Source organism: Phalacrocorax carbo, chromosome 3, assembly GCF_963921805.1.
Source record: "Phalacrocorax carbo chromosome 3, bPhaCar2.1, whole genome shotgun sequence".
Lineage (NCBI taxonomy): Eukaryota > Metazoa > Chordata > Aves > Suliformes > Phalacrocoracidae > Phalacrocorax > Phalacrocorax carbo.
The window spans coordinates 39,064,826-39,078,602 of NC_087515.1; the positions used below are offsets into that span (position 1 = coordinate 39,064,826).

At 40.5% G+C, this 13,777-nt stretch overlaps 1 protein-coding gene across 3 annotated transcripts in view; it reads right to left on the bottom strand.

The window, feature by feature from the left end:
• Positions 1–13,777, bottom strand: part of ATL2 (atlastin GTPase 2) — a 38,696-nt gene that overhangs the window by 3,316 nt on the left and 21,603 nt on the right. For all 3 annotated transcript variants that reach the window (XM_064446592.1, XM_064446594.1, XM_064446593.1), the window contains 9 exons: positions 12,634–12,738; positions 11,421–11,471; positions 9,239–9,295; positions 8,121–8,213; positions 7,718–7,856; positions 6,740–6,867; positions 4,480–4,536; positions 3,180–3,251; positions 111–542 (listed from right to left, as the gene is read on the bottom strand). In XM_064446592.1, coding sequence (XP_064302662.1) covers positions 111–542; positions 3,180–3,251; positions 4,480–4,536; positions 6,740–6,867; positions 7,718–7,856; positions 8,121–8,213; positions 9,239–9,295; positions 11,421–11,471; positions 12,634–12,738 — 1,134 coding nt within the window. The remainder of the gene's footprint in view (positions 1–110; positions 543–3,179; positions 3,252–4,479; positions 4,537–6,739; positions 6,868–7,717; positions 7,857–8,120; positions 8,214–9,238; positions 9,296–11,420; positions 11,472–12,633; positions 12,739–13,777) is intronic.

Consider the following 13,777-nt stretch of genomic DNA (forward strand, 5'->3'; position numbering starts at 1 on the left):
TGCGTTAGGTCTTGACCAGCTTTTCACTCAAAGCACTAAACAGAAACTGTAACAGTGTTTTATATGTCTGCTCAAGAAAGGAAGATTTTGCATTAAAAGTGGATACCAACCTGTTCCCATATAGCTTCAGCAATCTGATCAATGGCTGTTCCAACTTCTCTGAATTCCCCAGAGTACTTAACGTATGCCCATGTACAAAAGGATATAAGAGCCATCCCCAGCACAAGATTACACAGGGTAGCTATGGAGTTCATACCAAGGAACCCAGTCAGTCCTGAGGTTATATACATGGCAAACATGACCGCAAATAGAGTGGCAGGGGTACGAGCAGCATAAAAGATGTTTTTGCCATCGTTGTGCTTCACAAAGTTTGCATAGATCTCATCGATTTCCACTTCAAGCTGTTCCTGGTAGCGCCGACAGAACTCCTCCCCTCCCATCTTCTTCACCGAGCGGAACTGCCTGACAGCTGACTCTCTGAAATCCTGGTGCTTCCGCTCAAGGTCCGATGGGGCAATGTAAGGCTTATCTCCCCCACAAACCTGTTAGAGCAATCAGAGATGAGGTCATCACACCCTGAGTATCTTCTGCTGTACAGAAAGCAAACTTGCTCCTCCCTGCCCCCTTCTCAAGCCAGCATCAGACTACCTCCTGAAGCTTACTCGACTCTGTAAGCTCTGAGTCCTGTCTCAAGTGAAGCACCTAAAGGTACTTTGCATCATGGCACAGCAAGAGCCTTATCTGTCTAATCATATACACAGCTACAGCACAAAACTGAACTCATACTTGCAAATGTTCCCTTTGGGCAAGCCCAGAAGGAGAGGACATCTGCCATATGTACATTCCTGCTATGAAAAGGTAAAATAAAGGAACACCAGGAGGCAGAGAAAGCTTGCCTTGAGGAAGGTTAAGGAGACCTCTGAAGGCCACAAGCCCTCCTCCCAGCTTTTTTATTCCTGGTCATCCATCTCAGTGGTCAGTCCAGAACTTGGACAAACAGGGTAGATTTTGCCCACTCAGGAAGTTTATTCCTCTTTATTGCTGCCACTAGCAGGCTCCATGGAACTTCCCAGGTGATACAAATTAACAAGAACTAGGCTGCTGACACCTTTAGCCTATTCTTCCCTAGACTGTTCTCTAGCCTTGATTCTGATCAACTTGTGAGAGTACATTTCTGCTGAAAGGATGAGACCAAGGACTCAGATGGGTATCCATGATGAAGACACTCACCACCTTCCTCTCCCTGAATCGCTATGGGTATGAAAATGGTTAGACTCCAAGGACGACTTCTCTGTAAGACTGCTTTCTGACCTCTTGAGGACTATGATTAGAGATTACCTAGGCCATCAGAGACATACATATGGCAAATCAACTCCAACTCCTCCAAGCCCTCACAGACTATGTCTAAAAACTGAATATTCTTTCCATATGATGTCAAACAGCCGCCTTTCCTCTCCTACCTCAAGGTAGTCTTAACACAGTGCTTGTCACCTCATGTCTTGAGTGCAGCAAGAACTTTAACTTTCTCTTGCTCCCATCCCTTCAGCAGGACACATAGAAGATCACTTTCTCAGAGTGCAGCATCCCCTTTATGCCCCACAAGATGCATGGCTTCACTGGCTAGCTTCTTCAAGGCAAACGTCACTGTTGAGATACTGACACCCCCACTCTGTCCCTTGCTCAAGTTTAACAAGCACCTTTCTGCTTCTTCCGTATTGAAGTCCTCCACATCTGGCAAAACTCCCTGAAAAAAATGGCTGCTAGTCTCACCCTCCAAAACAGTCTTCTCACATTGCCCAGAGGGTGTTAAACACTAGGAACTGCTGATGCACCAAGACCACCACACAAATAACTGCCACTGTTTTCTTATACTCTGTGTGACTGCACCTGTTGTTCTCACATTTAAGGTCATTAGGGGGACAGTACTTCAGTTATGCACACTCAGCAAAGGAGGGCTTTGTAGCTCCTGAGTTCTCTCATGAAACAGTGAGAACTACCTTTACATAATCCCATCTTAAATCCAAAGAGTTCCCACTTCTGTTCCTAAAAAAAAAATAGAAATTTTGGAGCTGTGTCACATTAAGAATATAATCTGAGACATCTGGATAAAAAAACCAATTCAAGACATTTGTGTGTATCTACAGTGACACAAAAAATATACAATACTGGGGAACATTACTATGGAAACAATGTCTGTTTGATCTGTTCCTGTTTATTCCTTGCCCCAAGTAAGAAACCCTACAACTACAGTATCTCAACAGCCATTGAAGATTATAGGTAGGATGGCAGATTTGGCATTTGTTATAAACAACCCATTTACTATTTCAAGAGATTTTCCAAAATGGAAACAAACAAAGGACCCCCCTACATCAGCAGAGCATTCTCAAAACAGCCTGCTAACAACTGGAACTGGCTAGTCTGCCACTAGTATTAGGTCTCACTCAAATTTCAAAACAGAAAGCTGCTTCAGCAATTAAGACCAGAATTAGCCTGGTTAATGCGAAGCTGTAATTGTAGCATGTTATCACACCTACTGGTCTTTTCACAGTTGTAGAGTTTCACAATAAGCATAGTCCTGTTAAGCTTTATGAGACATCTAATTTTTTTCAGAATTTCCTATGATAAAGCCTTGCATAAACACTACGCTGTAGTATGAAGTCCATCCAGAGATTCAGCTTGGGGTGGTATAAGTCACTATCTTCAAGAGAAGAAGCAAGAAGGAAATTACATATGCAGCTTTTTGAGACAAGATTTTTAACCTCAGAATAATTTTATTCCTTGCATTTTACATCTAATGAATGACCACAATTCAGAAGCATGAGACTATAATACTAGAACTCTCTGCTTGCACAACTTTGGCCCACCAAATGTCTCCTCACCTGTTTGCCCATTTCCTGTCACAGGATTTTAAGGTGTCTGTCAAGAGCAGCAGGGGGTACTAACAGGCAGTATCTTACAAACACACCCATTCCCATACCTCCTCAGCAATTTCTGTCTCAAAGAATCCTGGTTTTGCTGCATCAGACATCTAACCTCAGAGCAGAGTACAGAAAACGCATGAGTACTGGCCCTATGCTACTTTTCTCCACTAACACGCTCACAACCAACACTGAGTACAATATTAAAACTGAAGGCCTATATTTGCATGTAGGCAGCTAGAAAACGTTGTGACATCATACCTGCTCCATGCCTTTACTGTACAAGTCTTTTGCTCCTGCCACAGCAGCAAGATTGTTCGCCTCAGCTGTTGCCTAGAAAACATTGAGCACCATGCATCATCACAGCATTACCAGCTAGTTACATACATATAGTTACACCACCCAACACACCCCTACAACCTCCAAAGCTTCAGATTGCCAGAAAAATGCCCCATAGAAACAAGTGAAGGTTAGCAATATACATTAAAACAAATTACTGACTAGGAGAATGTTTTCTTCAGCTTTCTAGTACAGCTGCAGACAAATTCCCATGTGCTTGTACAGGCTTTTCGTCATGAGCAATCTCTTCTGAATGGTCTATTATTAATAAGCAAATAAGGATCACTAAACTATTAAATGTTAATACTGATACATCACTACCTGTGATGGTATTATTTCTGCATTATATACATGCAGGCTTGGTGTCAAAATTTTTAAGAATTTAAGACTATTTTCAACCCGTGTCACATCAGGGAGAGTTATTCTAGCTAATGCTAGAAGATATCTTCTGTATCTCCCAGCCACATTTATGGCACACTAAGTAGAGGAAATGAGAGCAGCCTTTGTTTCATTATTTTCTGAACTCCCCCAAAAGTCTAAATACTTGGTTCCTTGAAGGACAAGAAAACACCCAGAACAGTCATGTCTTAATGAAGTGACACAGGAAGCTGAAAAAAAAAAACAAGTCTTACAAAACACAAAATAGTTAAATCTGACCCTAAAGCCCACACTTTGGTAAAACCCTTCATCCCAAACTCAAGGGTTCAACAGACAGCTTTACACAATCGGTTTGTGTTCAGATAACTTTAAAGCTGATTACATCCTCTTTGGATCAACCCAGAAAAGAAACCTCAATGCAGTTATCCAATCTAACAAACCCACATACGTATGCAAAACACTGCAAGACAGTGGCGATAGCTGCATTACTATAAGCCTTCTCCATTTATCTGCTGCATCTGATGCTAAAAAGCCCTCTGAATACAGTCTGAAAGATGCTGACAAAATAGCAAGTTACAGGAAACACATGCTTAGAAACTGAAGCATCCAAGAAAACCCAAACAACCAGATATACTCCTGCTCCATTTGGTACAAGGAACTGAAGACAGGCACAAATATGTACCCAAGCTACACTGTTCAGACGACTTTCAAAGTACATAGCTCCTTCAAGAACTACAGCTCTGTGTGTGGGAGCTTCAGACTTGCAGCAGTCATGATCTTCAGCTGCAAAGAACTTACAAAGTACACATCATCTATCAGATTATTTGAAAGAAAAATAAAATACCTGCAGCATAGATTTCGGATGAGGTAGCTCCTCTCCTTGATAGATTTTAATATAAGCCTAAATGGGAGAAAGAAAGAGTTTGTTTTTCCTAAACATTTATGATTGAGGAAGAGAGAAGAGGGATAATATAAAGATAGACCTCATAAATTATTTCTTTCTAATAATGCTAAATGTTCAATTAAGCAAATTTCTTCATACAAGTCTGGCATTCTCACAGTTATCCTTAAATGCTTTAACCCCTTCACTTTCCTGTGCATTTGAGGCTGGAGCCTAAGAGGGTAGCAGAGCACCTTTAAGCAGACATGGCCACTATCTCAAGAAGTGACAGGCTTGACAGGAAGTTTCTGCTCCCTCAAATACCTAAGGTCTTTGCTAGACAGGGAATCTTCACCCAAAACAAGAGTGAAGACTACTATCTCACAAAGCCTTTCTGGCAAGAGATCTGTCCAAACACACTCCAGTGCTGGGAGAACCAGAACTTATATTTCCCCATATGCCTTGCTCCCTTGAAGCGTGGAAGGAAAAAAAAGCAGATCAAAGCACTAATGCAGACAGAGCTGAGCTGCCAAAATACTTCTGGAAGCCAAGCAGGCAGCCTATCCCTCTGTGCCCCACCCCACCAATGCTCAGGTATCTTTTCTTTCACCAGCGTCTCAGAAGGCTGGAAGAGAACACATCCTTCACATCATCTTCTCCAGCCCACAAGACAGCCCATGGCACAGGTCTTTGGGACAGATTAGAGGAGGGGGCACATCAGGCAGCAGTAGCCATTTCAGCACTTCAGGCAAGCTATGCAAGTTATACCAACAAGGCCACTCTCAGCCCCTCAGAGGCTGGGCAGTTATTCTTCTTCATGCTACTACTGCTCTCCCCCCATCTACAAGCCTCTGCCCTTAGGATTTTGCTCTGTAAAGGAAGAGAAACAAGGTTATCAGGATCCCTATATACCCAATGCTCTAGGTTGTAGGACAACCTACAAAAAAATGTATGGAGTTATACAGGACTCTGCTCCCTCGACACCCTCCTTGCTTCTGTAGCTATTTCCTCCAAGTAAAAGCCCTCCAGTTTCCAACTTGGACTTCACTATCTCAGCTTTAGATGCACAGTCCCAAGGGAGCAGTCCTCTTTAGTTACATAACCACAGTGTTTCCACAGCACCCTGCATGACTGCTCCCAGACTGGATATGGAACATGAATCAGGCAGCTTTTCAATAGAGGAGGTTTTACATCCAGTTTTTAGGGTGCAGTCCTTCCTAAACTGCTGTTGAATGCGCACTCCCTACACTGTATGGGGATCAGGTCTTACTAGAGAAGAAAATGGAACAAAAAGCAGCATGGAACTATGTGAACACAGAAACAAGCTCCAGAGTGTTGATTTTATGCTTGTCAGAACAGCCATGACTTCTGCATCCCATATGTGGGCTTTCCTTTATAAAAGGTTACTTCATTTACAAGTGTTAAAGAGTTCTGGTCTCAGACTCCTCCCTTGTATAGCTTCTTTCTTAACATCAGCCCAACTCTGTTATACCTTTAACATGCACGCTCAAAAGCAGTAATGCAAAATTAATATATTTTGGAATGAGTGCTACTTTATCCTACCAAGCCAACTGTTTAAGTCATTCCAATACAAAAAAAAAGGTTATACACACCAGACCAATTCCTGGTGATGTAGGAATTATGTTATCACATTTCTGCTGGTGTCACCATGATACCAAAACAGCTCAAGAGTCTAACAGCTGCAAGTATCATATGCAAACAATTCAGAGCATACAGTGGTGCTGTACATGCAAGCATTTAGAAAGCATCTTCCCTGCATGTTAAAAATCCGGAGGGGAGTATCTGAAGTTTTCACTGCATACCTAGCAGCTTAAGAGCTCGTTTTCTATCTGTGCAATCTACTTGAGACCCTCTTTAAAAAAAAAAAAAAAAAAAAAAGGAAAAGGCAGCAATATACCCAAACTAGGATTGCAAAGTAGAAAAAAAATCTCTAATACAGCTTGAAGTATTTCAGCCTATTTACAAAGAAAAAAATAAAAAAAAAAAGACAAAACACCCACACACACAATTTTGCTAACATAGCTATACTGTTAGGAAGTTGTGTGCCAGTTCTGGAAAGTCAGAGTAATTAAATGAAAATAAAAATGAACTGATCAGTGAATGTCAGCCTAGATATCCTACCTTCTCTGGGAACAACATGCCCTAAAATTAGAATACTTTCTTTTAATCCATTAACAGAAATAATTAGTATGCATTTGCTTACCTTGAAGTATTCTACAAGATCTCTACAGGTCACCTTGGATCCACTAATCTCTTTTTCTACCAAGTTTTCAGGGGCAAGCAGTAATGGTACCAAATGCCGCAGTTCTTTCTTAAAATCCTCATCTATATCTAAGTAAAATTCAATCAATTTCAGAAAAAAAAAAGTGGTTAGTTTTCTTTTCAATCTTACACTTCTAAAAGGAATGCTGATAACCCATGACCCTTCAAAATCCATAGCATCACAGCCGTTGACTGCATTTTTAATATATTCAAAGGCTTAAACACATAGTATAGCTTTAGTAAATTCCACCTACTCTTTAATCTTAACTTCAGACTGAGAGAACAAGGTTCCGTAGTCCTTGTAATATTTAAAGTGCATTTCCCCAATTATACCAGCAGCTTACACAATAACCCCACAGGTCTGTGCCCTCAACACGGAAGTGGCTGGCATCCCACTACTGCAAATCCACTTTTTTAGCCTTTGCCATTCTGATACATTCCCTCTGCTGGGGAACAAGTAGCACCTGGAGGAATCCTGACTGCCTCTCATTCTGCAGCAGCAGAAGCCTACAGCTTTTGAAGTCATTTGAATTTGCACCTTTGGTTTAGCAAGTTCTTAAAGAAAAGCCTTTCAATTTTAAGAAAGTCAAGTCTTCAATTTTGTGAATTCTCCCTTCTGGAATCCTTACTTATCTTTAGAATCCTGATTTAATGACCTCTAAGTATGTCCCAAGTTATCAGATTACAATCAACAGCTAGATACAAAGATATTCCCTCTGCCTGCTTAACTCCTCTGCCTTTAAACCACTGAAAAGAACACATAATGCACATATCTAGATTCCACAGTTTCACCTTTTAGCACTACATTTTTCCAATCAAGTTATTTCAATGGCCAACAATCTCAGTGTTTAAATATCATTATAAAAGAAAATAAACCCAGTTATCTGAATCAAGAAACACACAATGGAAAGCTTCCTACCATTCAACCTCCCATCAAAATTTGGATTTGTTGCAACTTTAAGACCAGGGTGGGGCAACAGGAAACAGCCAAGATTACTGAAACAGGAGTGAATATGCTTCCTTACATTCTGTAGCTCTTCATGTTGGTTTTGCTTTACCTAAAGAAAAAAAAGCAGTAGTAGTTTTGCAGTACTGCAATTAAGATTCAATATCAGCTTAAAAGTAGTAAGATCACAAAAGCGTGTTTAAGCTCTCATTCCTCAATGTAAAAAAGTTATAAACCCCAGAACTCCACACACAAGTGGGAAGATCACAAATGTATTTTATTAGCCCAAAGAGTTAGCTCATTATGCACCATTATCTTGCTGGTCAGTTATCACTTAAGTTAGAAGACCACACTAGGACTACTGGAGATAACTTACCTGCAATCTTTTCTCTAGGAACTTTTTTCCTCCTTCTAAGCCGTACGCATGTTCATAAGGATAACTCCAATCTCTAATTAAGAACATTAGTGTCTGTAACAGGAAGAACAGCAGTAGTGAGTGTCTTGCATCATTCCTAAGGTCAAAAACTATCACATGTGATTATTTTAAAAAATTTCTAAGCCTCATTGCTCTAAATGAAGTAGCCTTGTAGTTCTGTGGTGTGTTTGCTTTTTAAAAAAAAAAAAAAGGCAAAACCCCACAGCCAAACACACACACAAAAATGCAACTCACTCCTTATCTGAAAGGAAGTACCCAAGTGGCTCAAAAACATAACTTCCCTGCGCCATGGGTTTGCCTTTTGCTGTCCCACAGGGATTACACTGTCCTCTCTCCCATCAGCTGAAGACAGAAAACAAACCTTGACATTACTCTTATATCAGATCAGACAAGATGCTTTACAAATAATGCATCTTGCCTGGGCCAATCACAAGAACATCAGGGACTCACACTTGTGAGCTGAATATTCTAGAGATACAAGAGTCATAAAACTCACCACTAACAGCAGTCAACCAGTACCCTTATAGGTTATGGGGAATACTTCAGGATGGAAGAGATCTGTCTTTGTATCCACTAAATAGAAGCAGCCTCAAACCCTTCTCTGGCCTAGCAGAGTCAGGAGATGCTAGCACTTTTAAAGCTGAAACCAGTAATGCTTCAAGTAAATGAAACGCAACGCAGCCCTCCGCAACGCTGTTTCTTAGAGGCCACATGGCCTTTACTCAGAACCATGTACCACCAGCAAAGATCAACCATATCTCAGAGTAACGAGTAAGAAGGCAGCATGAAACTTTTCTCCTTAACGCCTGCACATCACTCGACACTTTAATTCCTTTTATGCCTTATAAACTCAGGCACAAAGCTATACTTGCCCAGAATGCAATCCTCTTCAGCATTTTTCCATTGTGTTTTTGTGAAGAAATGTGGTGACAGGGAAGGAAAATCTGTCTTGTTAAGAACAGGCTAGGTTCAGCCCAACTAATTTCTCTTTATAAATCACCCTGAGCTCATTTTCTACACATTCAATTGCTTAAGATCCATTTAACATATATAGTTACCTGAAACGGCTTTTGGTAAATTTCTTCCATAGCTAGTCTTCCATATTCTGTAAACAACTGATAGAAAGAAAATTGTAAGGGTGCCACATATAAAACACATTTTATATTATTATGTCACTAGAAAATAAAGGATATGATCTTAAATCTTATTAAGGGTTGGGAATGCCCAAAACACCTCAAGGAGAAGTATACCAATGCTCGGTAAAATTCAGGAAGAAAACAGTTTCCACTGGTTTCACAGCACTATTCCATAACTGTCAACACACCACAGCTCTAGAGTGGATGGCCTGTGGGCTATTCTCAGAGGAAAGCTGGCTGCATCTCTCAGCAAGCCAGTTTCCAACACTTGCCTCTGAGCCTAAGGAGGTAAGCCTGTCTAACATTTGGCCCTTAATTCCCACAAAAGATTTATTCCTGGAAATCTCAAGGAACTTGGCTAGAGCCAATGTATCAGACATTTAAATACAAGCCAAGTTCAGCAGCTTCCCAGATCTCCACTTCAGCCCATGACCTTAACTGATAATTGTTCTTTCCCTCTAGTATAATGGCAAGTGTCAGATGTCCTCCTCTTGTTGCTTTCACCATCTTTAATACCAGCAGCAGCATTCTTCACTGAGTAGGCCAGACAATCCATGAGAACATGAATTATGGACTGTGCTGTCTGTTTCAGCAGAGGTCAATATTGTCAAGCACAGATCCATGCTAGCCCCCTTATCAGTCTTGGAGGTTGAGATGAAGGAAGCACGCCAGTATCTTCTAGTACCAGACAACTGCAATAAAACTGGAACATCTCAGATAAATTTCATGGCTAAAAGGACAGTTCCCTCATGTTGATTGTAAAAGCATCTGAGAACTTAGAAGACTAATTTAACAAAAATTAACTTCTAAAGATGTTCTTCTAACTGACCTAAAGAAGCTCTGAAGTGCCCAAGCACCCACATGAGACTGGCTCCTTTGATCTTAAGTCCCTACACCATTCACTTCCCTGCTACCTGGAAAAGGCAGCCAGAGACTAAGAGTATTCCAGAATAACAGAAAGTCCTGTTATAACAGAAATTCAGAATTTCCTTCCTTCAGCCCACGATTCCTTGCCCCAGTTTTAAATGCATGGGAGTCCCCTACCCACTGCTTATGTTTCTTCTTTTCCCATCCCTCCCTCAGATCTCACCCTCCTGCATAACAGAAAGAGACTGCTCTATTCAGATTGCACTGAGGCTGTCAAAGGACCAAAGTAATGAAGAAAGCCTAGCTTTCAAACAACTAGCTAAGGCTTTTTTCATTTGCAGTGCTTGGCTAGGTTTTTTTGGGGGTGGGGGAGTGTTGGCCCAGTGATACAACTCTGTTAACTGAGAACAGCATCACAAGACTATGTTTAGTTAGTGCTCTTCTACTGCCACTGGCAGCCAGACTTTTGCAGCACTGACCAACACAGAAGTCCTTTCAATCAGAAGACATGTAAAATAGTTTTAAGCTGTGGCAAGGGTCATGGCCTGAGCACAGGCAGGCATTTGTTAATACACAAGCTCGCCTTTAAAACTACAGGTTTTAAGTTAAGGAGATAAGGTTCTTGCATCATTCCCATAGAGCCAGAATTCAGTGGCCTTTGACCACAATGTTCCATTAGAGGATGAAAACCCCACAGTAAGGAGATAACAACTATTTCCTACTTTTGTTTCTAAGCAGAAATAAAACTCTGTTGAAGTTTCTCAGTTGAAGAACTAGAGAATGCTTCTGGGTAGAAGATACTCTTTCTGTACTGACCCAAGCTCCCGCAATTCTGTAGAAACTTGTTATGAAATACCATCCATTTTCCTATTTTAGGGAAAAAGGAGAAACATTGGAATCTTCTCATTAAGTACTTCCATAAGTCATTTCCCTTTCTCATCCTTTTGGGAATTTCAGAACTTACCATAGAAAGAAAAGACTTTAAGAAGATATAGCCAGATTAGAAGCCTGTACTATTTTACCTCTGCGTTGGCACAGCAGAAGCAACACAGCATCATGGAGTTGATGTAAATAATGTTGTTATAGGCAGTACTAGTTTTGCCATCAGGTCAGCTTCAGTGTTTTATTTGAAGTAGTAGGCAGCTCCCAGATCACAGTTGCATTAGTAGTAACTTCAAGAACAATGTCGAGACTATCAGTTCAGAAGCAGCTTAATAAAAATTCAGCATATTCTTACCTGCAAATGTTGAAGGTCATCTTCCTGAATATTCTGGGACAAGTTGTATACCTGCAAGAGACAGTAAAATAATTACAGTGTAATATGAAACATTATCTTACATTCACATAGTCTCTTTTAGGTATATTGTGTATTTTTACTCCCTCCAAAAAAAGTCTAACTACCCCAAAGTCAAAACTAGAAAGCTGTCATAGAATGCATCTCAAACAAAAGTGACTTCCTTACACAAAGCACTAGGGACAAAACCACTGCTGACTATCCTACTCCTTCTTAGAACAGCTTCTTTCCAAGAAAGCAAGCTATAAAGGAATCAGAGAAGACTGCTGAATGCTTCAAATCACCACACAGGTATGAGACAGGAGGATTGAGAAGGGTACATCTGTTTGACATCCTCAAGTCCAAGTGCTCTAGGATTCAGTGATCCATCAGCTGCGTCTCTGGCACAGAAATGACTGGATAATTAGTTCACCGGGGTTTTCTGCTTTCAAATCTTCCCAGAGAAATCTGATTTCATCCAGGGAGCTTGTGACTGTTTCAATAGCATGAATACTGAACAGCAGTAAACTCAAAGATGCATCAGTAACCCACTACTTATCATAACCACAGCAACAAAACAGCCAAACAAATCCACTAAAAACAACTCCACAGTGTAGAGGTAGTGTTCTACATACTTCTGTTTCTGTCATGTTGTAGCATGTCTGAAGAAGGTAACTTGTTATCCCTCAAAAACCTGCTCGCTTTTTGCGCATTTAAGCCACAAGCTTAAAAGTTGTTTTGGGCATAGCACAAGAGCATTTGTCAGAAGTTTAACAGTTAGCAGCAATTCTAAGTTTAGCTGATCACAGTGTAATTTCACCCCAGACTGTATCTAAAGTCTTTAAAAAAAGATTATGTAACACATCAGTACAGAAGCGGTTGCTACTTTGACATCTTTTTTTTTTTTTTTTTTTGGGGGGGTGGGGGGGTGGGGTGGGGGGATTCCCCAGTTCAGTCAGCAACTGAACTCAGCTTAGCCTTGGATAATCCTGATTCCACAGAGAAACTTACATGGTACACTACACTGAAAAGAAGATATTAAGTATGAAAGCTTAAATGATAGTTGGAGGAAGATATGCAGGTGAACTTTCAAAGCATGGCTAGAGAGATATTCTTAGCATCTTCAGGACAGAGGGTTCCTATGGCTGCCATTATTTGCCAGCATAGGTATTCTCACCTGGACAGAACTCGTCATGGTGCTCAGAGCAAAAACTGTTGCACAGTCTTTGATAGTTGATTGGCTATCAAAGGCACCTTGGGTATCCATGAGTAGTACAGCAACCTAGAGAGTTTTGAAGAGTAGCAATAGTTAAACAAATTGTTAACACGTTCAAACTCCAGGCCATTGGGATAAATACTGTTTCAAGTAGAGGAAGTCTCTGCCCCTATACCTACTTATTAAACCTCAGTCAGCTTCTTGTGCACATGCCTATATATCTACCTACAGCTGAGTAACCAACAACTAGAGGGCCATAGCACCACCTTAAAACCCTGGCCTTGCTACACTAGTTACCCTCTCCCACAGAAATAGCCTTCCTCAGCCTAGTTGGGGTACAGTGCAAAGTAACAGAGAGCTCTTATTCACTGGAAGAACTTCAGTCTCAGCTGACAATGCAGCATAGTTCATTAGATCTAAGAGACACATGGTAACTTTTAAAAATATATTTATCTTAAAATAATCATTTTCAGAAGAAAACATGGTAATTGATACTGACTGCTGGAATGACAAGGAATGAAGTGATCTTAACGATAAAAGTTAATTTGTCAGATTCCCATCTTTGGGATCTACTACAATTCCCTTCTCTTTCAGCTAGGGATGGCTGATAAGCAAGAACAAGTGAGTAATTTGTCCCCAGAGCACAAACAGATCCTTGCAACTTAACTGTTTTTTAGCCGGAGAACTGATTGGTAGCTATGAAATTTGATAAAGTTTCCCGCACACCCCTAGCCACTATCTGTTTAAGATCAGCGTTGCATATTAATTGGCTGTCAGATGTAAATTTTTGCAAATGTAAAGGGTATGAAAGTTAAATAACCAAGACCTTACGGTTCAGTAAAACATAAATAGCTTAAGATACACAACTAGTATTGTGGAGTAAATATTTATTAGCAACATTAACACCTTGTTTCAGCATGAATATAAACATCTACAACCAAACTTCTAGTTAAACTGACTTAGAGGTAAAAAAGGTGCATCAGCTTTGATTAAAATAAGAGTTAGTGCCTTTTATTGCACTGAGTCCTTTTTACAGACTACATGTTAAACTATATGGAAGGACCAGCTCCCAGACACTGAAGCTGTTTCCAGTACTTATAGCTGT